This window comes from Doryrhamphus excisus, linkage group LG3 (genome assembly GCF_037039965.1).
Source record: "Doryrhamphus excisus strain RoL-2023G ecotype Guam linkage group LG3, RoL_Dexc_Guam_v1.1, whole genome shotgun sequence".
Classification (NCBI taxonomy): domain Eukaryota; kingdom Metazoa; phylum Chordata; class Actinopteri; order Syngnathiformes; family Syngnathidae; genus Doryrhamphus; species Doryrhamphus excisus.
The window spans coordinates 17577805-17603838 of NC_136359.1; the positions used below are offsets into that span (position 1 = coordinate 17577805).

The 26034-nt window shown below is 40.8% G+C and overlaps 1 protein-coding gene across 4 annotated transcripts in view; it reads left to right on the forward strand.

Moving 5' to 3' along the window:
* The first annotated feature begins 3491 nt into the window (after positions 1 to 3491).
* The window catches only part of ebf2 (EBF transcription factor 2), a 32659-nt gene continuing 10116 nt past the window's right edge, over positions 3492 to 26034 (forward strand). For 2 of the 4 annotated variants that reach the window (XM_058070334.2, XM_058070336.2), the window contains exons 1-6: positions 3492 to 4023; positions 5236 to 5392; positions 6773 to 6836; positions 10460 to 10515; positions 10614 to 10687; positions 12437 to 12505. In XM_058070334.2, the coding sequence (XP_057926317.1) occupies positions 3890 to 4023; positions 5236 to 5392; positions 6773 to 6836; positions 10460 to 10515; positions 10614 to 10687; positions 12437 to 12505 (554 nt within the window). In that variant the 5' untranslated portion in view covers positions 3492 to 3889. The remainder of the gene's footprint in view (positions 4024 to 5235; positions 5393 to 6772; positions 6837 to 10459; positions 10516 to 10613; positions 10688 to 12436; positions 12506 to 26034) is intronic. The other 2 variants (XM_058070335.2, XM_058070337.2) reach the window with 1 other exon arrangement.

A 26034-nucleotide genomic window follows, 5' to 3' on the forward strand; every position in this document is an offset into this window, starting at 1 on the left:
ACAATGCACGGAGGCCTCCACCCCAGGTCCAGCATCCTGAGTCTACACACTAAGCCACAAGATGGGGGCTGAGGACTATTGAGTGTCACAGGAGAGTGAATCTCTCACTGTCCAGGAGAAAACAGATCAACTGAAACCAGCAAAATGCAACAAGTAGTAGTAGCAGTAGTAGTAGGGATTGGTTGATACCTCAAGGATTGTATGACACACAATCTATCTGGGCACTGTATTGACACTGTGTTGGTCGCTCAACAGTGACCTCTGCTGTAGATGTAAAAGCATTGCAATTGATGGAAAACTTGCATGCTGTAAAATATTGATTAAATCTAGCTAATTATTTCAGGTAATTTCAACTCACAACCAAGTTTCTCCAACTTAAAAGATCAAATTCACGTGACGTATGCTTTGTTTTGGGACTTTCTTTATTAGGTCAAATAAACAAATATTTTGTTGTACGAACAATACAACTAAGTAATCAAGTAATCTCAACTCACTTTTCATTTAGTCTAACTAACGAGTAACTAACTAACTAACAAGTAAATTCAACTCACAATTAAACTGAAATTAATTGAAATAATTTGTTAACCAGATTTGAAAATGAGTTGAGATTACTTGATTTAGAGTCTAACAGACTTTCAGTCAGATGTCTGAAATGGTACACGACTGTCAAAAGTTGGGGAACCACTGATTCCAAGCATCAACAGATACACAACAGTGGAAGGTGAGACTTTTTACTGCATGCTTTGAAATGGAAATCTAATATATATATATATATAATATAATTGCATTAGCTTATGATAAGCGGAATGTTGGATCGAAAATTGCATTTTAAGTGACTTCACAAGAACCAAATCTGTACTTTTTTGTGTATAGTGTTACCAGTGTTTGGAAGATTTCAGGGGCACTGAAAATAATTTAAAGTGTAAATTTGACCAATTTACCTATTTACTGATAAACAAAACAAACTGCAAGACCCAATATGTCCCCAGGATCTTTGAAGGATTAATGAAATACAATGAACTCAAACTCAGTATAATAAAGCTGAATCACAGTTGGATTGCTTACAGATGCGTCAGCAAGTTTTCCTTGATAGACTGAGCATGCTCCCTGGGGATTGTGCATGTTTGCCCAAATATGTACACAAACAGTAAAAACAAAAAAAACTGGTCCAATAGATGGTGATCAATGGCAGAGGGTTGGTGGCTCACATTAGTTCTGCTGTTGGAGGGGAGGGACGGGAGCCAGCTGCTGTCTCCAACATACACACACACACACACACACGTACACATACGCTTGCACACACTATGCCCCCCCGACCTCTGTGGACACAGTGCCATCCACGCAGAGTGGCCGTGGGTGTCCCATGGGAGCAGGGGAATGTTGCAGAGGATGAGCGGCACACGATCCTCCATTGTTTGTTTTAGGAGCCACTGATCCAAACCAGAGCCCCCCCCCTCCACACACAAAAAAAAAACACACGCCTCCTCCCTGACATACACACTCACAGGCTGCTGTCTCAGAAGGCTAAATGGATTGAAAAATCAACACAATAACAATCAACACAAGGATTGCTGTGATCATTCTAGTGGAAAGTCTTGCACCTGTAGGCTGTAAGTAAAGACAGTTTTAACAGAGTTGATGTATCATACGAGAGACTATCCATCCATACATTCTCTATACCGCTTATCCTCATAGGTATGCTGGAGCCTATCCCAGCTGACTTTGGGTGAGAGGCAGGATACACCCTGGACTGGTTGCCAGCCAATCACAGGGCACACACAGACAAACCATTCGCACTCACATTCATACCTATGGACAATTTGGAGTCACCAATTGACCTTTGGAATGTGGGAGGTATCCGGAATACCTGGAGAAAACCAATGCACACACTGGGAGAACATGCAAACTCCACACAGAGATTCCCAAGCAGAGATTCAAATCCATATCACTCCGATCATGTTCAGATGTTCAGTTCAAGTCTTTCTGAAAAGAAAGACTTACACACACATTTGGACTGACACAGGAAAACTGGGGAAAAAAAGTGGAAAAAAATACACTGCCTGGGGCATAGTTTTTCCAAAATTCTACGGTAATTGATGAAACTTTAACTCCAAAAAATATTTTACCCTGCTGAGGTAACCTTTTCAAAAACTTAAATCCTTATCATTTAATTACAAATAAACAGTAATGCACTTTACTGCGACCTATGCAGTTTCACTTCAAATGACTCAACCCTCATTCTAAATGACATTTGCAAAATGTATAAACTTGCAGAATAACAAAACAAAACCAGTTTCAATCGATTCCCACATCTGATATATCGATATACACCAAAGAAATTCAATGAATAGAACACAACTCAACTTTGCAATTGTAATTTTTCCCATTCCATTTTTCATATTAGTGCCATTTTGTTAGTTTGTGCACTGACTTCACTTTATTTGACTTATGTAAAGTTGCAGAAGATAAACAAAGTAGAACAGCCAAAACAAAGTACTTTTAAAAATTATTATCATTTACTGATTTACAGTCAAAATAATATAACATCAAAACTTCAATAATTTGCACAAACTGTGTCCATCATTGGGCTGTCGTACACAGTACAGGAATGTCATGAAAGTAGGCTTTATATTGGGTGAAGTGGAGCTGTCAATCATGTTAGGGGACGTGTGCGGGGGACACGACGACAAGGACGGTGCTGGAGGTGGGGGGGGATAGAGGCAGCACGACTCCACAGGACGGCTTTCATAATTGGGGGAGGGAGGCGGGGGGGGGGCATCTGACTTTGTCCCGCGCTGGCAGCAGATGGTGGGCTGAGGCGGGACCCAAAGGAGGGTGGGGGGGTGATTTACACACATTGTCCGGGCCACTGAGACAATAGTCTGGGTAGAGGGGGAAGTAACCAGGGCTGGGCAAAACTTAGTGTTTTCAGTAAGAAAAAAGGGGGAGTGATAATGAGAGTGATATTTTCTGCGTGATTTTGTTTTGTTAGATGATGCTGCTTCATCAAAAATACGCGAAATGATTTACGACTTCCACGCAAACACCCACATTACGTCTTGAGCGTACTGGTGGACAAAGTGGATGTGTTTTACAGACTCAGGGCGCACTGAAAAGATTGCTGCGATTTTTAATTAACATAACACAATAATAAACCACATTTAGTGAGATTTCCTATTAGTTATTTTTTTTACACAAAAAAATCCACACACAGGCCTCCCAAAGTGGGGATGCTTGACTTGTATAATGTTACATGTCCAATATGATGAGTCTTAAACTGATTTGAGTGTTAAAACTTGTCCCCACAGAGTGGATGCTGAATCTGGCTTTGGTCCAAACAACGGGATGCTCTTTACACCAATGAGAGCATCCATTGCAACAATCGGTCCCCCATATGGCACCGAGGCCCCTCCTCCTCCACGCTCCATCCTCATTCATGCTCCAAGACAGTGGTTCACTGCAAGCCTCCTGGCCCTCGGACCAACTGTTTGGATCCGAGCTGCTCTGTTGACACTACATACAAAAACTTGCACATAATATTGTGCATAATTTATATTGTTGCAGGACGAAAGAGTTGCGTCTACCATCGCAGGTGATTGCCGACGCTCCACTTGGACCATGATTGCAAACTGCGAGAGGATCTATTTATCTCCATCTTGTCACCTTTAAATGAAAGTGTGAGTGGATTCCTAACAAGACATACGCTAAAATATCACACTTGAGCAGAAATTGAACTTCCAAAGCTCCTTTTTATTTTGTCTTGCTGCGCGCCTGAGGAGCGCAGCGTCTTTTTTTGGCTGCGGTGCTGTTTGCTGAAGAGCTTCTACTCTCCAGCTGAGTTTTTGTTGACTTTCTAAAAAGTGCACCCACAACTCAGGATAGGGCTTAAATGTTTGGGATCCAGGAGCATTTGATGCGAGAAGTGAGCGGATTAAAAGAGAGAAGTCTTGGAGAGGATATGGATCCAGTCCGCTCTTGGGTGCGCAACGTCGGGGTGGTGGATGCAAACGTCGCTGCGCAAAGGTACTAAACATTATATGAACATATCATTTATACTGCATGTTTTATTACTATTATCGGTGGTGAAAATGTTTCCAGAAGGTTATTTTATTTATTGAAAAGGGCTGGAAACTTGTTCCAAAAAAACTCACATTCGCTTCAGAAGTCGAAGGCCAAAATCACAAAAAACAAATTGAAAAACAACAATGTATAAATGAATGACAGGAAATCTCACTAAACATAAACAAGGAGGACAGCTTTATTGACGTAAGTAACCATAAAGTGTCATAAGGAGCATGAAGTTCAACTCAAAGTGAAATATAAGTAAAAAGCTCCATAAATGCCTTGTTATTCATCTGACTTTTAAACATTTATTTAAAAAAACTTAAATATAACACTTAAACCACTTCTAGATGCCGATTAAAAACCCACCAAAACGGCACAATATTGTGCTATATCTTAAATATCCACACAATAATAAATGAGTTTATCTTTTAAAAGTTGACATCAAAAAAGCTTGGACGTTTCACCCAAAATAAGGAAAGTACATTAAAAAGTGTTAAATTAAATGCATAATATATAAAAACAAATGTTTCAGGTTTCTTGGCAGTGATCTGCACTTAGAATAAAAATATTATTTTGAATGACAAGTTAAAAAAGTCACAAATAATAAGTATTTTAGAAAACGTTTGAATTGGCATACTGCAGTTTTCTTAGTGTAATATTTGTAATTCTCAATATGTCAATTACATACCGTTCAAGTTAGAAACATATGTTTTAAGACAGCTTTGTCCGCTCCTTTCTTCCTGTAATTATGAATTCATATACAGCATTTTATAGTTTATATGTATTTTTAAGCAGATCACAATTTTGGGGAAGGCAATGTCATTCTATAATTTATATTCATATTTCTGAAGCTATAATTTAATTGATGTCAATTTAATAAAACAAACATGAAGTTGAAAATAACTTTTACATGAATAAGAATATGTTCCAAAATAATATTTCATTTTTAAAGGATGAAAATACTTATTGACCTTGCATTTTTGGTGAATATTAAAAAAAATGGAAATGGATCACAGGCCTGTTTGATGATACTTCATCCAAATGAAAAACAATTTTTTGGCTTTATGTTGTTGTCTTTTACAGTTATATTACTTTACTGAAAAACCATAGACAGGTTTGACTCAATCAGTGCAAACACTGATACAGCATATGTGCTGTTGTTGTCTGCAGTGGAGTGGCCCTCTCCAGAGCCCACTTTGAGAAGCAGCCTCCTTCCAATCTACGCAAGTCCAACTTCTTCCACTTTGTGCTGGCGCTCTACGACAGACATGGGCAGCCTGTAGAAGTGGAGAGGACAGCCTTTGTGGACTTTGTGGAACACGACAAGGTGTGTGAGGGCTCTCCCTATAACTGTGTGTGTACAGTATCACTTTCAGTTACAGACATGCAGTAACAAGATATCGGAGAATATTTCATCCAAAGGAACCAGTTGCTCCTCTTGATCTTCAGAGCCATGCAGCACACGGAACAGCTGACGGCTTCATGTTTACACTAACTGTAGCCTCAGTGAGCTGATGATGTGGGATTGAAAAAGAATATCTAATGACTAATTAGCAGCTTGCCTCATTAGCAGAATGTGTGTGTGTATGTGTGGGATAGGCTGGGGGTGATGAGGGACCACTATTTTTTTTAAATGCAAATGATATCCACTCCTGTTAGAGAGCTAATCATCAAAGTGTCTTCTCAAAACACCACTATGTGGCAACAGGAGACAAATTCCTCAGGTTGGAAGAATGGGATAGACACAGTGCAGTTTTGAGAGATCGTGGCCTCCTGTCCAGTGTTGACAGACACTTGTGACTTGTGTTCTATCTGGCTCTCAAGATCTTGTCAAGTCAGGTTTACTGAGAATGTCAGGCAAAGTGTGTGTGTGAGGGTGTTAATGCCAGGGTTGAAAGCTGTCAGTGTGTGCCAGTGGGTTCATTTTCTGCATGGTTACCCTGGCATCTGTTTTGGCTTTGTAATTATGCAGAGGTAGAGTGATGGCATGACAAAATAAACAGCCCCTTGTTTATATTGACAAAAGCTCCAAAGCCGGGAATCAGTCAATATCTCCTGATATTACAATTGGAGCTTCCCTACTTCGCTAACTTATCTTCGTGCATCTTAATTTTCCCTCTTCTTTTCTTTTTCCCAGTTGCTCTTCTCCCCCAGCCTTCTTGTTCCTCTCCCCTTGCTCTCATCTCAGAGATGCCTCCTGGGTTATTGGACCAAAAAGCATTCCTTTGAGACCACTTAGAAAGACCAGTAGAGGTAGAAGAAGAGAACGAAAGGGGGGCCTAAGAGACAGTGTGTGGGTGGTGGTGGGGGGGGGGGGGGCATGGAGGAAGTAGTGTGATAGTGCAAAGGAAGTTTTTCGTCAAGGTCGACTGCTGCTCACTCTTACATGCACTACACACACTTGTAGCACTTCCAACCTGCCGTCGCACACCACCACTGCACCCATTCTCGAGGCTTTGAGAGCATCTATTAGCCATGATAGTCCACCCTCTTCTCTTTAGGAGAAGATATGACCTGAGGTTAAGTGTTGATCTTATGGCAACAACACAAATGGATGTTGAGCCCTGTGATCTCAATGCTACTGCTTCTTAGAGCAGATCCAAGTGCATGATTTGGAGAGATTGGTTTTGTGTAGCAACATGTTAGGGTTTATCAGTGTCCCTAAATTTGTTTGTGTGTGTGTGTGTGTCTGCGCTGTGTTTCCAAGGAGCAGACTGGAGAAAAGACCAACAACGGCACTCACTACAAGCTCCAGCTCCTCTATAGCAACGGTAAGAACAAGTGAACACGTCACTTTTGATCAGCTACTGGGTGACTGTAAAAAAGGTGTATACTGTCCTTGAAGTCCATTTTTGTCCATCAAGATCAGATCAGATAGTGTACCCCTAAGCTACAAACAATGGCAATATTGGCCTCTAAGTGAGACCTTAGTACTCAAACCAAAAACATACAGGATATGTACAGATGTATTTTGTAACTCTGAAACGCGTCCAACTGTCTGACTTCAAACTATTGAGTAAAGTTTACCAAAACTATTTCCAGTGGAGCAAATTTGTTTTCTCACCAGGACTTACTAAACTTATTAAAACACATCATGTACACCCTAGGTTCCCAAAGTGGGGTATGCATACCCCAAAGGGTACACCAATTGTCATAGGGGATACATGAATTTGTGCCTACCTGAACGCCACAGTATAAAGTTCCATGTCATAAAATGACATATTGCATACTGTGAGGACCAGGCAGCTCTTTGTTTGACAGACTCCTGCTAAAGAAAGAGCTACTGACTCGCTAGTGGCACAGTATTTAATCGATTAGTAGTAGTTCAGAAGTATAGGAGATGTCACAAGATTAGAACAAGGTCATAAATTAGTTGCACTGTTGGATAAGCTACAGGATTCAAAAAGTCCTGAATCAATAGTAACACCGGAAATTATGATGATTATTTTGAGCATAAATAATCTTGAAGATTTCATTTATATTGCTGTTCCAATCCCCATACGTCGCAATAGGGAAAATCTGTCAGTGTGCATGTTTGTGTATGTTTGTACTTTGGCTACTGCTTTATCATGATTGTTCAAGTTTACTCTTCAATTTGGTATTATATTCATGTATGTAGGATAATCTATTTCTCAGTCCTCATGTGAAAATGTATCAAAAAGTGATTATGAAAAATACAAATTTTTGACCTGAAAGTGCTATAAAATTAATGAATTAACCAATTAATTATGTTCAATATTTAAAGTCAATTAAGATGAAAAAAATGTGTTTTTTAAGTGTGCAGGGGTAGGGGGTACATGGCTTCAGGTCAAACGTCTGAAGAGGTATGAAAAGGGACTGCAAAAAGTTTGGAAATCACTGATGTACATCAAACATTCACACATGCATAATTAAAAGTCAAATAATTTATGATTAAACAATGTTTCTGCCTGACAATCAGTGATCTAATAAAAACAGACATGAGACAGAAAAGTTTGGCAAATGGCAATGCTCATGGTTTAGTTTATTTTGAACAAGCTTAACGACCTTCAGTAGTTTTGATAAAAACTGTTTGTTTTTTTCCACCCGCCTTCTCCTATTCTATGCTTCACTGGGTTAACTCCGTGCCAACAAGTTTGTTTCGCTCCTGTTTTCTGAATGACTCCCCAAATGCGCAGTAACATGAAATAATCCATTGCATCAGAAGGGAGGGGCAGCAGTTGAAAGCCTTTGAGTTTCAAGCATCTGAATTAAGACCAAAACAGTTGTAAGTGCTTTAAAGAAAAAGAAAGAGAAAGAAAAAAAAATCAAAACCAGTTATTTTTGGTTAGTTTACTGCGTTGGGGGAAGATCTGTAACATCCCAACCTAAGCAGGCAGCCAAACATCCGCTTCCTCTCCATTCCTCAACTTCATCCAATCACTAGTCAGAACTCAGCCAGGATTCATTCAGGCTCTCACAGAAAGTCAGATTTAAAAAAAACCTCATTACAAAGATGCATATTTTCCCCATTGGGGTGCTAAAAAAATGCTTGAGCATCGCGAGAGCCACAACACAGAGGCTGAAGAGCCACAAGTGGCTCTGGAGCCGTGGGTTGCTGACCCCTGGTATAGGAGTTGATACATAAATGAGGGTGCTGCTTCCACTTTGCTTGCCTGAGGAGGAGCACTCGTTGTCGGAAACACTTTGTCAGAAGCACTGCTGGTGCCAAGCTGGAGCAAGTTCCTTGCTCAAGCTGTTCCACATACTGATATGCTAAAGGTGTGGCGGGCTTACCTGGCAAAGACTGATCAACACTCCTTATTGCTAATTATAGGCTACAGCTATGTTTCCAAACTGTAAAGGTCTAGTGCAGGGGTCAGCAACCCACGGCTCCAGAGCCGCATGTGGCTCTTTAACCTCTTTGTTGTGGCTCCCTTCACAATGCTGAAGTATTTTTTTTAACACCCAAATGGGGAAAATACGCATCTTTGAAAAAAATCTGACCAAAATTCCCTCCAAATCTGGCAGTTAATTAAAATTTTGGGAGACTCGCAATTTGCTCTGAATGTGAGCATGTCACTGCTTTTTTTAAATTATGTTTTGTGGCTCCAGTCTATTTTTCTTTAGTGAGCCAGGGGATAAAATGGCTCTTTTGATAGTAAAGGTTGCCGACCCCTGGTCTAGTGTTAAGGGTACAGAAACAGTACATTTATGGGTGGCACCCTAACAACTAGAACCCTCAAGGTACAACAACCACTACAATAACCTTCCTCTGCCTCAACTAATCACACGGTTTCTGCATCTGAAGCTACACCTGAGCTCCTCTAAGGAAGAACATAGAGTAGATGGTGACACTCTACAACCCTGAGATCAACTATCCATCCAACACCCCCTGTTTGTGATTCCCACATCACATCAGGGATACATGTAGAGATGTGGTTCCCATGAGCAACTGCGGCCCCTAATCTGCCATCGTGGTGGCACCCATGGGAGAGAAGATAAAAGCCATGTTCTCTCGCATTGCGTCCATAGAAGTACACCAACAGCACTTTTTATTTCCCATGCAATATCAAACCCGATGGAGACTTTGATGAGCGGAACACATTTTAGAAAGTAATAGTCTCTAAGGTCTATAGAAGCAATTCATTTCACTTTGTTTTAATTGCTTGTGTAATTTACTACAGAGATGTTACACAACCAAAAGAGTGTCTTTGCGCCAAACTGGCCGGTCTGGTCATTGTTGTACCGTTTAGTGTTGGTAGGGTAGCTCAAGTCTCCAACTCGTCTTGGGAATGAGTCAGTGTAGTGATAAATTGTGAGAGAGTTGTTGTAAATTCTATTTTCAAACAAATCTCAACAAAAATAATAACCATCAAACATCAAATAATCTTCAGTCCCCTCAGAAACCATCAGAGAGAAAATATGAGGTGCATGCCAATCGTATTTCTCCTTGTTGCTTGGATGGAGTTCAATGCTGTGTTTTTTTACTGATTATGAGGGGAGGAGGGGTTAAGATTTAGATCATAAATCTTTTATTTCTTACCATCCTCAGCGCCTTGCAGTTTTTATCAACTTGCTGGAAAGACTTGAAGGCTAGATGTTGTATATCACTGCTTGGGTTAATTTACAATTATTATTATTATTATCTGAGCAAAATCAACATGTTCACATATACTTCTGCTAACTTGGTTCCCATTCTGATTTCCACTTAAATAAATTACAGTTCCAGGAAAAAGAACATTTAAATAATTTTTTGGGACATTTGACATCAAGAGGATAAGTAACTGTAACATGTTTTTTAAAGGCGACATTTAAAATGTTATGTTTCAGTTTCATTACTACTGTGGAGATTACAATTTTGCATTGTCATATACACTATATACATTGTAGAAATATACAATGTAAAAAATAATAATCTTTTGTGTTTCTGCAGGGGTTCGTACAGAGCAAGATCTTTATGCACGACTTATCGACTCTGTTACAAAACAGGTAGGTGAACTTTAGTTTGGATTTCAAGGGAACACATACTAAGAGGATTTCTACTTGAAACTGACACATCCTGTTGCATATTTCCCCCTTCCTTCCAGCCTATATCATATGAGGGCCAAAACAAGAATCCAGAAATGTGCAGAGTTCTGCTTACGCATGAAGTCATGTGCAGGTGGGTGCTATATACACTCTAAAACACCCACAGACACACAAAACACACATACTCATGCACATGCATGCACGCATACACACACTATTTTTGGCTGTTCCGGTTTGTTTTGAAGGGTGCATTAGTGCACGGCCTATAGAGCCCCCAAAATGAAGGTCATACCCATCAACATTAGCATTTTATAATGAGGGAATACTTCAGGAAGTTTAGGTTTTAGAAACTTAAAATAGGGAAAATCTATTGGAAACATAACCCTCAGTTTCTCCAGTCCCCCTTGACTGTTATTTGTGCATATTGAATTTTGTAAATGTTCCACATCCCGAAATTTTGAACTGTGAACTATTTTTTTGTGACTACTAACTACATATACACTTCATACAGTAGTATGAGGTTTCAGGCACCCCTGATAATTTGACTCAGGATATATTGTATAGTGTACAGTGTTAGCTTTTAATTACCCTTAATCTATCCATTTTTTATACAAATTGTCCTCATTAGGGTCATGGGTAAACTGCAGCCCAACCCAGCTGACACCCTGGACTGGACACCAGTCAACCACAGGACACATAAAAACAACCATTCACACTTGCATTTACACCTATGGACAATTTAGAATAGTCAATTAACCCAATAGGCATGCTTATGGAAAGTGTGAGGAAGCTGGGACACCCAGAGAAATTTCACACAAGCACACAAGATTCAAACCCTCAATCTCCCGACTGTGTGGCCAACATTCTAACCACTATGCCACAGTCATCTAGTGACTGACCAACTGTAGTTGTGCAGCAATGTGACAGCTGACATAACCAGAAGAGCTAAAGTGGACTGTTATACCAATTCCTTCATCAAATTGAGACTCCGGGAATGAGCTGAGGCAGCATTTTTTAACTTTGCTGGCGTGTGATGAGTGACACATTCAGCAGACGTACCATAGCACTTATAAGAGAGGAGCTTGAGGACCTTGTCAGCAACATATGGAGCAAAAATAATCATGTGGTCTATTAAGGTAAATTGGTAAACACAGGTTTATGAAGGAACAGGAAGAGGAGACATAAGTGGGCCAGTGACCCAGAGTTGGAGGGCAGCAGGAGGGGAAGGATAGAGGCGGGTGCTGGGGCTAAGATGGAGTGGGTTCTGCCATTGTGTAGCCAGCAGATGCCCAAATGTGACTCACAGCTGGCTAATAACAGAGCCGAGGAGGCAGAGGGCAAGCGTCACAGCTGGGGAGTGAGGCTGTCTGACAGGGGGGTGGAGGGGGGCAGGGCAGGGCCAAGCTGGGACACGAGAGGGCTGAGGCGAGGTGTAGGGGTGGCAGATGGTTAGGGGTGGGGGCACTTTTGTTATGCAGTGAAGGGGACTTTGGAGGCGGAGGGGGGTTGGCCAGCAGGCTCCTCGGACAGGACTGCTGACGAATGGTGTGTGTGTGTGTGTGTGTGTGTGGGGTGGGGGGCTGAATTTGATTTCGAAATCAATGTGACAGATTGCCTGGCTGCCTTTTCACTTTTGAATGGTCTCTCACTGTTTGTAGGGTGTGTTGTTGTACCTTTTCTTCCTCTTTTATTCCTTTGTCCCGTCTTCCCCTCCCCTCTCATGCCTCCTTTGTGTGCTGCTGGATGTTGGTGGACTGCAGGGCAAGCAAGCGGGAGTCTGGGCCTGTGGACAAATGACGGCTCCTCCTGTTTAAATTGCTTATTTTCCTCCGCTGACTTTACCCTCTTGTTGTCTTTTCTGTCCCTTTAATTGCCCACTCAGCCGCTGTTGTGAGAAGAAAAGTTGCGGTAACCGAAATGAGACGCCCTCTGACCCAGTCATCATTGACAGGTAAGGAGCTCCAATACAGTACACAAAGCACCAGCTCATACCTCAGGATGCTCTTTTTTTTTACACACATAGTTATTTACACGTTGAGAGAGATTGTGGTTTTGTGAAAATGAAGTAACTCCTCACAACACACTGTTGCATTTTCACTGAGTAAAACTCCTTCTGGGTTTCTGGCTGGATGACACACTGCAGTGGACGTTACTATGTGTGCCGTATTTACAGCAGTATTTGTACTATATCAGTTAGTAGTGGTTGACTCTTACAGAGTGAATGTAATAATACATCGATACAATAAGAGCTCAATCAAAATGTCTACCTTTACAAAGTTAATGATTACGCCCCAATACTAATACACATAGTCTGTGGGAGGTATTGATTTACTAGCTTGTCGTGGTGTACAACTGTAGTGCATCAAAATAAATGTTATTTCAGTATGTTTTCAGAATGCAAACAACAGCGCATTCACAACAGTCTGTTGTGAGGCTTCCATTAACAATTTACAATCATTTATTAACTTGTATTCACCTTGCAGCAGTAAGTAAAATGCTGCTTTATCAGCACACAAAGGGTGCCACCACCATGTTGTTATGCTGTATGTCTACTGTAGATTTAATGTTTTATAATCACATTTATAAATTATTATGGACTTAGGGTGAATAAAGGGTCATAAAATTGCTGAAAAATCAGAAAATGTATTATTATTTGTAAAGTAAAGTTTAAACAAAATAATTCACACCAACACACTGGATTTGAATGAAAACAATGCAGATGTAATGGAAGAGTAGAATTTCTTCTTTAATGTACCAGCTGGTTTCCATAACCATTTAGGAATTACAGTCGTTTTCAGCAACCCAAAAGTAAATCAAATATTTTACAATATTTGGGTGATATGATAGGAATATCCTTTTCTTTATTTATTTTTCAGTATGAATTTTTTTAGTTGTTATTGACCAATGCGTGTAGTGTTATTCCACTTCTGTTCACTTCCCAGCCTTCCCATGGCCGGTTGTAAAGAGCGTTCCTCTTCATGTGTGAAGCATGTGGATGTTTCATATCTGCTTGCAGGCTCACACATGTAGTCAATGTGCACCCTGACCACCGCTTATTGGACCTTAACCACCATGGTAATCAGCGTGTGTGAAGGCCCTCACATTCAAAAGATTTTGGAAGTTTCACGCCATGTTGTCAGCCGCGTGATGAATGTTCATAAGGAGAAATACTTTTTCTGTGATGTCATCAACGCAACCTTCATCAGCACCTCCTCTCCTTCCTCCTTCTCTTCAATTCCACTTTCATAACCATAGAGGAGAAAACACTTCATTTATGTCAAGGACCCTTTTCTTCCCTTCTCAGTTCAAGCTGGCTGCCTGTTGACAGTGTGTCTCAAAGGAGTTCTGTTCAGGATATTTTTCATATCATGGAAAAACTAGTGTGTTGTCTTTTCAGTGTTCCCAGAATGCTTTGGGACAGCTGCTTTTCTCATTTGCACATTATTCTCCCAATGTTCCATTCCATATACTGTATACTTCCTCCTTACATGCCATAAACCGCCATTTAAAGCAGAATGATGCCGAGGGAATCTATATTTCCATTGTGAGTGTGAGTGAAGTTGCAGGGTGTTGTCCAACTGCAAGGATTGATTTAAGCGGAATCGTTGACCTCCGTTCCTTTTCAATCACACAGGGCACATCCCATCCTGATGGGGGTCTCTCCCTCTTGACTGTCCCGCAAAATCCTCTCCTCTGGGAGCAGCCCATTAGGAGCTAGTTAATTTCTGATAAGCCGGTCCGTGTCTCTGTAAACCACATGCTTGCTAAAAAGCTGCGTGAATGTTGATTAGCATTTGCATGCACGCAGACTGAGGTACAGTATATTTTCACGTGTGTGATTGTTAAATGTCACACGTTTATTTATGTATATGACTGTATGTGCAATTGTATATGTGTCTAAGTGACCCCTACGCTGACCTTTTTCCTCAGTCACTGCATGGGTCTTCAATTATTCATGTGCATGTGCGTCTGAATGTGCAGTGCGTGTGGTGGTGTTGGGTTTTGAGGGGGGGTGTCGTCTTTTTCTGTGGCTCCAATAATCAGCCTCCTGCTCCCAGCCCCAACACCTGTTCTCCAATTAACATGCAGTGTGCTGGGGCCCTCTCCCGTCCATAACCCATGATGCTTTGCTCCCTCTCCTTCCTTTTTTTCCCCTCATTCTTTTCACTGCCGTCTTCTATCCCAACTTTTGGCCACCTCTTTTCTCCTGCTGCCCCACATGCTTTTACATACTACTTCACTCTCTATTACCTAATTCCCCTTCCGTTTTCCTTTGAGTAGCTATCTCCTTCAACCCCCCCCCCCCTTTTTCTTTGGCCTGTCTAATTTTGCCATAATTAGGTGGTGTCATTAGGACACCTACCCAAGCACAAGGTAGTTTGCAATTCCCCAAACGGCCCAAAGCCCCACTTTTCTAATCTCCTTTCCATATTGTTTCAGTTTTCCCTCTCCCCCTTCTCCTGCTGCCGCTGCCGCCCCTCCCGCCTCCTTCTCTCCCTAATCCTGATTTGAGTGAAAGGAGAATGAGGAGATCACAGCTGATCCGTGAGGAGGGGGTGATCAGGGTGGAGGGAAGGGGAAGGCCACAAAGACATGACTCTCAAGTTGTCTAAGAGAGAAGATGATCTAAAAGGCCGCTGCCTGCTGTGTCTAATAGTTTTACAATTGTCTAATCTTAACTCTGGCCAGCTCGTCTACATGCTTCCAGGCCAAATGTGACGTCTCTGTTTGGGAGGGGGGGGGGACACACTTATCTTTGACTGATAGACTGACTTGCTGATCGATAGACAAAATAGATAAATAGATTCCTCTGGGTTCATCACCATAAATCTTGGCCAACTCTTCTCACTCTGTATGTGCTAAAAACTAATCATACTTCAGATTTATTCTTTATTCATTGACTCGGCTCCTTATGTAACATACTGTGCATGTACTGGTGCTATATAAAAGGAACAAACCCTGCTGCACGGTGGGTTCGAATCTCTGCGTGGGCATCTCTGTGTGGGGTTTGCATGTTCTCCTTGTGTGTGCGTGGTTTCCTCCCACATTCCAAAAACATGCTAGGTTAATTGCTGACTCCAGATTGTCCATAGGTATGAATGTGAGTGTGAATGGTTGTTTGTCTATACTATTTCTCCTGTGATTGGCTGGTGACCAGTCCAGGAAGCACCCCGCCTCTCGCCTGAAGACATCTGGGATAGGCTCCAGCATACCCGCGGCCCTCATGAGAATAAGCCGCATAGAAAATGGATGGATGGATTCCAAAACTTTTTTTCAACAAGTAATTACGGTCTCAATAGTTCAACTGAAAAAAATGACCATTTTGGTCATGGTATTGGTATTTTCCAATCCTAATAGATAATCCTAGAGAGATTTTTAATTGCAGTATTATTGGCACGCTGACCTCTGAGCTAGATTATATTGGCTGTGAGCCAAAGCTGACCTCTCTATTTATGAGTGCTGGGGTGGCTTTACAATGGAGACAAGCAGATGTCAGTATTAGTATTAGTAAGAATGGACTGTGTGCTTTGGATTGGAGAGGTCAGCGTTCACTCGGCGGGTTGGGGGTGTGTGCTTTTATATTGGGCTAAGAAGCAGAAATCAATAGTTGGTCATAACGAGTGTGTGCAGGGATCCATCGTAAGGCTGCGGCCTTGTGGCGTGGGGGTTGCGGGGGTGATCAATGGCAAGCAGTATCTCACTAATTGATCGTGTTTCTAAGAGCGGTCTTTTTTAACAAGCCGGCACTCCGAGAAAAGAAGAATAATCAATAGGAATTTCCCAATGATGTCAATATGCTTGTACATCCCCCCAAGACTCAAAATGAGCTCACTGAGCTCAAATCAAATTAAGAAAATTCAAATAAAAAAACACATTTTGGACATAGCATGATGTTGTGTGTGACTTTTAAAGGACTAGTTGTGCTTTTTGAGATTCCCGTTTTCCCCTTTCGGGAGTCATTATGTGTGTCAGCCAGCGGCTTGACTTCAGATGCTCGACTGCTTGTGGAATCCATTAGTCTTAATCTAGGCTTGTGGGTTGTATTGATCCATTTGTGGTCTTGGTTCTAGTTATGTATATGTACCACCAGTGTGTTTTCAACTAGTCCATGTGCTCTTTTTCCTTCCAATTATGGTAGTATCATTTTCTAACTCACAGATATATGATCACAATATCTCTATAAACATTGCATGTATTTGGTTGGTTCAGTTATCTGTTCTACAACATTTAGTTGAATGGATTAACACAGTCTGAGCAGCACAAAAAACTATTCAGATATCACTTATTGTTGTATGGTAATGTCTTGTGGGGTCTGGGAGACCATCTGTTTCAATGGCAGTCGCTCCACCTGCTTTAGCACGCCTGACTTAAACCAATTTAAAAAACAAACTAGGCATGATGAGAAGAATGGCTTCTAAACTCGATTGTGTGGCCCTGAGATAGTTAACAGTTAATAATTCTTTGGAAAAAGAAAATGAAACTTTCATTCAAAGAACAAGTACAGCTTTGGCTGGTGGTAGCGGTCATATTTTTCCAGTTTCCCAGATGTATACTAAAGTACGGAAATCTCCCTGACCGGTCATCACAGTCCATGTACGACTCAATGTGGAAAGCAACAGTGTCATTGTGTGTTTCCTTTTTCCACTCTTACCAACTGTAACTTACAACAGCTCATACTGTGTCATTGAGGGCCTATCGTGTTCCCTATGCTTCCCTAAGAACCCCAGAGGTTGAACGCAATCTCTTCCATGACGCTGGCTAACCTAGGATCACAGTATATATATATATATATATATATATCGATATAAATAAATATGTTAGAATGCAGCACTGTAACTTTAATCATGAGTGATGGGGTGCAACAAAGTCACATTCCAGACTTACATCATAACTGTCATGCATGTTCAAAAGTTCAGCTCAAAAGCGTAAAATCAATCACTCTACTACTACTTGCCACCACTTTACTCTGAAGTGGTTAGCAGTAGTACAAGGCTTCCCTGCTATTTGGAACGATTCTTTTTTTAAAAATTTTATTTCTTTTTTATTTTTATGTTTATTTTTTTCAATTATTTTTTTTTATTCGGAACGATTCTGAATGATATTTATTGCGAATCCACACTGCTTGCCTGTTGCAATTCCATAAATGACATACAATCGAATATTAACTGTTCACTTTGCCCCTCGAAGCAACTATGGTACTTTCAAGGACTGCCGAGGAATGTGCAAAATCTCAACATATGACAAAAAATATTATTAGTCAAGCATAAAGATATAAACATGTATTTTTTTAAAATCAATGATACTATGCCGTACATTTAACCTTTTAATTTACACATGATTATTGACGTAAGGTGAATCAAATGTGTTCTCTGCAGGAAAAAATTGCCTATTTTTGGAGAAATAAATCTTAAATTAAAAATAATTTCTTTGAACCAAAAATCCACTGTAGACACATTTTCATGAATTTGAGTGAGAGAGAGCTGCTGCTGATGTTTTCAAACTTGTTGCAAGCTGACACTTGCAGATGCTCCTCCGATCTAAATCACAGCTGCTGCTGGACGCCCAGCTAGTGCACATAGAGTTTCCAAATCTCAGACCCCATTTTATAAATGTTTAGAACCTGACACAGTGATGACAACGTAATCAATCATGAGATGCATACTGCATGTTTATATTATGTCTGCTGTATATTTGGCATCCCAGCCATTCATTGTATTACTCACTAGAGAGTTTTTAAAGTATTTTTACTTCCCTCCACTATGGAGGTCTTGTTTTTACCATCATTAGTGTGTGGTATAAAAACCACTGGTTTGATTCCCACCAAAATAGGTTTTGTTTTTTGGGATGGTCAGGAAAAAAAATCTTTAAGAACATTACATTTGGATGGAACCTGTTCCCTCTGGTTCTTTTTTGGGCTTTGGGGAAACGGGACTACCTTATTGAAAGTATATGTTTGTACTTTGCAGGAGTATACTATGTTTAAAACCACCTCTCTCTTAGCAATGCAGCTATTTAAATGCATGTATTTCATACACAAACAAAGTCAGGTACACTGGTCCCGCCGCTTCACTGCCACGGGGTTGCTCCCTGGTGGGCCAGCCCTGGACATTTCCTTCAGACCCCTGTCAGTATGCCCATCCGACTAGTGGGGCCATGCAGCCTGGCGACAGGGCCCTGAGGCTCCAGTGCACACCACCTCACTCTCTCAGGCTGAACCACTGAGCAGCTGGCACAGGACCCTGGGATGCCTCCTCCCTGGGGGCAATGCTGAGGGGATAAGGAGACAAAAAGACAGACAGCCAGGGAGAGACCATGCATAGTCTACAGAGATCACATTTACTGACAGGTACTGCCTGAGAAGCTCTGTCAGAGTTAGACTGCTGAAAATAAGTTCATGGACCTTTTGGGAGGCTAAAGCTAAAATACAGGAAAGTTTGATGATTGATATACTGGGTGAAGTCACCTTTGCTCTGTTTTGGAAAACCAGACACGTGCACACAAGTAGCTTTTCTTTGTATTCTTTGTCCAGTACCTGAGACATGTGTTGTTAGGAAATAGGAATGGACCACCATTTGGATAATAGGGGTAACAGCACAAGCACTTTGATTGGACGGGCTGCACACGGGATGGATTGATGATTTTACTCTCCAATGACCTAGTTGTTTTTGTTTCATATAATATTGATGGATATTTTAAACATTTGCATTGGTTTTATTTGCATATTTTTTTTTTATCAACTTAACATTGCATGTTACACTGAGCATTAATGGAGTTACTTTTATCAGTAGACCTGTTACAAGGTTTTTACATTAATGGCCTTCAACAAGCCAGCCATTGACAGTCCTGTAAGAGTGGGAAATTATTTGTTAGACTTCGTAATTCCTTGTGCATTTTTGCCCTTCTTTCTCAGTTTCCCATATTTTTGCCATATTACAGTAGTTTCTCATCATGAGTATACCAGGGATGCTGGTGGAAATTCTGGTGAAAAAGAATTTTTCCCTTATTTTCGGTCATTGCTTGGAAAATTGTCCTTATTTTCAAATGCAAATGTTGACACGTAAGACCCAGACTACCTAACACCAATGCACCAATGTTCTCGTGTTAAGGAAAAGGTCAGAACAACACACTTTTTAAAATCAGTTTTCAGTGCATTGTATGAATGGCTTTGAGCTGCAGGTCAATGGCACTTTGAACAGCTTTTCACTTCCAGAGTAGCAGGCTCAAGCGCTCCCCTTTATCTGGCCCCTAATAGGGTTCACCTTTGCTTGAGCAGCATTGAGATTAACTGGGGGTGTTCAGAGGATCAGAAGCAGGCAGATTAGCATGATTTAGAGGGCACTTAAGATTGTTGTTATGCTTCCTTCATGGGGATATGGATTTCAGGCAAAATTCTCATTCATTTTGCAAGCATATCGCTTTGTCAGTGTAATCAGGATCGTGAGTGTGCTGCTAAGTCTTAGGCCGGTTAGAAGTGGTATTTAAAAGCAAGGGCTGTTTTCTTTGATAGGATATACCAGTGATGTTGTTGGAGTGTGTGTGTGCATGTGTGTGTGATGGAGCCTGGTCAATAGTCTTAAATTTCACTAATGACTTAACAATGCCCCCCGGTGCTACCCTGACCCTGCAAGTTGCCCAAGTTAGTTTGTTTGTTTGTCTGTTTAGCTGCAATCTGGACTAGACTGAAATCTCTCAGGAGTTAGATTTCACTGACATTCCCTTCTCAAGAAAACATTCGGGAATGTTAATATTTACACTTCAATAAACCTAAAGAAGTTCTCACCTGGGGATCCCTGTCGGAGATTTATATTCATTGTGCGCTCAAAAAAACTAACAAAAAAAAATCAAACCAAAAAAACAGACTTAAATAAATATATTTTTTATGTTGTCAGCTGACTCTACAATATTGTAGAGTCTTAAGGTCACATGTGAAAGTCAAAATTCCTACACAAACCTAAACACATCAGTCTGAGACCCGCTGCTGCATTTGTGTCAGATAATATCATCAAACATTTGTTTGCATGTTGGCCGCACAGTCGGCTTCGTCATCTCTGTGTGGAGTTTGCATGTTGTCCCCGTGCACGCGTGGGTTTTCTCCCACATTCCTCCCACATTCCAAAAACATGGTCTCCAAATATGTGCCCTGTGGTTGGCTGGCGACCAGTCCAGGGTGTACCCCGCGTCTTGCCCGAAGACAGTTGGAATAGGCTCCAGCATGCCCCCGAGCATAAGAAAACGGATGGATGGAAGATTGAACAAATCCAATAAGTATAATGATAGTATTAAGTATATAGATTATAGTTATTTGTCGCACAAATGCATAATCATTAATACTGTTTAATACCAGTGGTGGGCTCTGCATTTCATACTTAGGCCTTTAGAGGAGACTTAAGCGACAAATTCTCCTTTTTATACCACCTTTACCATGTCACAATAATGCAAACTATCAAATAATGAAGAATAATTGGGAATTAATACAATTTCTACTCAAGCAACAGACCCAATTAACCCTTAATCCTCAAATCCATCCTTCAAAATCAATAAAAAAAATCAATATTTAGCTAACAAAATGACAAAAACATTAAAATAAGTAAATAAAATACATCACACTCACCACTCACTTGTAGGACTAATCTGGAAGTCTACACATGAATACTTTCATGGATCAAATTCTAAAATTAAAGTTATAAATGTAGTTCGGTACTTCTAATGTTCTGTGTTAAGGCCAGCAGAGAAGGATTTGCTGGCCCCGAGGGCACACCACTGGTTAATACTGTGTGTTTCCTCAACGTTTTAGGTATACGATTTCACTTAAAACACAAAACACAATACGTACAACTTTATCCTTATTATATAATATGACTTTTTCTAGATACATCATTGCAACTCGTGAACATTTATTACATATATTTTTACTTTGATTATTATTTTTGTCAGCTGATTTCCCACAGTTGTATTATGTCAGTTCAACACAAAATATGAAGTTGTTCACTTAATTCACTATTTGTTTTGTTGAACTAACGAACTAACAAACATGCTGAACTAGTTCACAAGAAAATATGAATTGAAGTCACAACTTCACTTAAGTCTAATGTGTTGACTTTGGCATATAATGCAAGCGCTTTGCTGACTGAATGATTGTATTTTCTTTTAGACGATATCCTGTTGGCAGTAAATAAACCTAAAATCATGACTCATCTGCTGTAATGCTATAGTTTGCATTTCATTGTTCACGCAGCAGATGCTGAGCGGTCCTCCTCAAGGAGAAGCAAAATATGAGTCTGGATTTAACTATTTCAATGTCACAATAAACTTCTGTGTGTGTGTGTGTGTGTGTGTGTGTGTGTGTGCTGGTAGCGGCCCTGATGAATCTGTCAGGGTTGAGGGCAGGGGGCCATGTGACTGCTGACAGGCTCCCAGCAGGCCTGCTGTGAGCCCCAAAAGTTGGCACGGCCCCCCAACAACACCCACCAAACCCCACCATCACTCGACTCCTCTTTTTCTTTCACCGTCCCGAACTCTGCACATTTGCTGTGTATTAGCCACGGACAGTAAATTACCGCCCCCTGGACCTCTGAACGATTCCATTCCCATCTCTTCACATGTTCCTCCTTCCCTTGCTCCCCTCCCTGCAGGACCATTATCTAGCACACCTTCTCAGTGTGTGTCTGTCTTTCTCCCCCCTTTTCCTCTCGTTTTGATCTGCTTTCCTCTCCTCTGTCTGTCAAACTCATCCTGGCTTTTTAGACTCCTTCAACCCTGTCAGATTTCTCTCCCCTGTCTGTCTGTCTTCCTCCTCATCCTCCACTCTTCTATTGTGTCACGCTACACGGCGTTCCCTCCCTTACACATCTCCCCCTTTACTTTCTTACAAGCAGGTCCCTGTTGTGGAGACTTCACAGGTTTCTTGCCATCCTTCTCCCCCCACCTCCCTCTTCTCTGGCTTTCAGGAAACAGATGTTGTTTGTCAGATCTTATCATTACTGGCTAATTAAGAAGACATCTCTTCTTCTGTTGTTGCTTCTCTTTCCCTCTCCTCTCTCTCATGGTGGCATCCATCCCAGATCTATGCTTCCTCTTTGAGAAATGTTTGGGTCAGGCTTTGATTTACACGTGGCAGCAGTGAAACTGATTAGCGCCTGATTGATATTGAAGAAGCCTGATTAGTGTTAGCGTATTGCACACGACCTTGTGGCATGTTCAGATCTGTTCAGCTGTAAAGGAGGCTCCGTGTCACCATTTGACAGTTATGAGAATGTATTTTGAATCCTTGTCCCTCAGGAAGCACCAAACATTCTGGGAGAGGTCAGCCCACTGATGGGACTTCTATTCCCTGTCCTGGTTGTGAATTCATGTTCTCCAGACTTGGAATATCTTTCCATATCCATCTATTTGGCAGGCTGACCGCCGTCCCATGTGGCTAAGCTCTTTTGGTTACATTGGGAGAATGAATTCCGTCCCATTTAACAAAATGTTCAATTGTATGTGATGAAATACTTTGATGAAACACCTGAATACCTCTTGTTTACACTTCCCCCACTTTCCCACTTGCAGCCTTCTTTTCTTCTCTGCAACACATGAAACTTTTACAGCACCACTAAGCTCTATAAATCAGCACTCGTGCTTTACATGTTTGGTTTTGTCACAGTTCTCAAGTTTAGAGGTGGGTCTGACATTTGGAGAGGACACGGACAAACCGGAGCTTAGAGCATTCCAAAGTCGTTTAACTCTTTGACCTTTACTTTTTGAAACACGACCAAAAACCAAACTACTTTTCTTAATGTAAAGGCTTTATTGGGTGTCATTGCTGAGGTGGACACGGAGCTGTCAGAAGGGACCTTACACAAGTTTTACATCAGAATTAGTTATACAAAACAAATATGTACAGTATGGGAAGGAACCACATTGGGTAACTTAAACTTGAGCCACATGACTCACCTTACGGCAATGGAATCTCTCACAGACAGCGAATGAATTATGATAGCGGTCATCATGAAAAAAGTTATACTGAAATATAAGGAATACAATGGAATACGGTGGCCATTTATTCCAGTTTCTGCTTCACAAATAAAATTAAGAAAGAGGAAACCAGCTCATTCATTCACTCATTTATCAAGCATTGAACTAAAATAAGTTCGGAGAAATTCAAGTCATTTTGCTAGAAATCTTACATCATCAAGCAGTAGAAAAAGAAGAAGGCATTTTAACTGCCGACTTTGTTTTGTACTTGAAAAAAGTTGGTACTGCATTTCTGAAATGAAACACAACTTGGATAGTTATTATAAATAGTTTTATTTAAGTTAATGATATCAAGACATTCTGGAAATTGACTTTAATTTTTTTTGGTAATTAAAATGTTTAATTTCCAACACTTGAAAAAAAGCAAGGTAAATAATATGTATTACAAAACTGCTAAAACCACTCTAAAAGATGGTGGGGAAAATATGACAGTGGTACCTTGTTTTTTGCCATTAACTCGTTAGATGAAAACCAAGGAATATTGTCCCATATTGGAAATAGGTTCAATCCAGTTATGAAAATATTGCTATTATAATAGTAACAAAACATACATTTCATACAGAATAATATACTTTGGAATGCAAAAAATGATGCAAAATATTGCAGTTGTAAATGACCAATGAAATGATAGATGAACACTTAACGTCATTTTAACCTGAATTGAAGACAGGGAGAAAAGAAAGGGACTTGGACTTGGGAATGAGGTATTACTTGAATTCAATAGTTTCTCAACTTCTTTGTCAAATTGCTGGCACTTCCAACTTTCTGTAGACCCCTGGCAGGTTATTTCGCAGTTGCACTCAGTAAAAAAAATGCACGGACAGTGAGTAAGCAACACTTTCTTTGGATGCTTCTACGCATTATTGTATGAAAGCTGAGATGGTATTGAAAAATTTCAAATTTTCCTCAAAAACCAAATCATTTGATAACTGGACTTTTGAAAACCAAGGTTTGACTGTATTTTACTGTGTCTTGGTACTTTCATCCTGTCTCTCTGTAGTGGACTTGTCCTGCCTGTGCCTGTGTGGGCATCAACACACTTTAGGTTAACTGGAGCCTTTAACTTTCCCATAGGTGTAAATTTGTGTCTACATATGTGCAAGTGACTTGGTAATTTGTCCAGGGCAGCCCACCACCATAGCTTGTTGCCCCAACCCCCTGACCAAAATGCTGTTGACGTGTTGGAGGTTTTAAGCTTCAACAGTCTTGTCCAAACCAATAAAACACACATGTGATTCCATGCAAAACTCATCTGAAATTACCAACGAGAAAAAAAAACTAATTCGGAGTCAGTTTGGCTGTGAGAAGCTGATGCCAGTGATACGGCTGTGTGTTTTACGGAGGGGGGGGGGGGTGTGTGGACTGGAAGGCTAGTGTGAAAGGTCTTGTGGTGGTATGCGACAGAGGGGGTATCAGTTCATTGAGGGTTTTCTGTGCCCCATTAGCAGTGTTAAAGGTCATGTGCCCCGGGTGTTAACCCTGGTGACCAGTCTAGCTTCCAGTCTGCCAGGGGACTCAGGTCCAGGGGTATTTATTACTAGCCCCCCTCCTTAGGCCCCCCAAACATAGCTGTCCCCACAGAGGAAAACAAAACATTTCCATCCTTCCCCCTCGGCTGGTTTTAGGCCTAGGTACATGTACTAATTGGATGCATATCCATACACTGATGCCTTGCGACTCTTCTGTGGAGGTGAAATAGTCTTAGGTCAACTTGGGTTTATCCAAATTCTGGCCCAAAGTCATTACATTTTGAATCATTTGGGCCCATTATCTTCAAGCACACTTTTAGGCTTGATTTGCCACAATTTGTTCTTGTGTAATTGTAATCATGTATGTTTGATTAATAGTGTGCACATGGTTTCTTGCCAGCCACAATTTGTCTTACATTTTTCGTGCATGTGTGACACATGCATGTATGTGTGCATGTTTGTGGCGTGCTCTGTGAGTTCGTGCTCTCAGTGTGTGAGTGTGGCAGAGGAAAGCCCTCAGCATGTCAGTATGTTTTAATGCTTCACATCTGGTTTCCTAATTTTACTCCTTTCTCCCCCCACCATGTCAGGACACTGTTTTGTTTTTTCTGGGTGGTGTGTGGGTTTGTGTGTGTGTGTGTGTGTGTGTGATGAGTATCGGATGAGTGATGACCCTGAATACAGGACACCAATAAATCTCCATCGCTCTTCCGCCGCCTCTCTTTTATTTAATTTCATTCTTTCTCTAACTGTCTTTAGATATTGGATGTATATAAAATATTGCCATTTGTGTGTAATCTTCATTGTTCTCACCTCCAGAGAAATGCAGGATAAAATGCATTTCTACTAGCCTCTTGAGTCCTCTCCTTGTTGTTTCCTAAAAAACAAATACGACGTACCCTGATTTTTTTTTACAATATTCATACAGGATATAGGATACCGATCGCTAATGGTAGAGTCCTATCCAACGTTTTATTTTGTCAAACATCCAAGA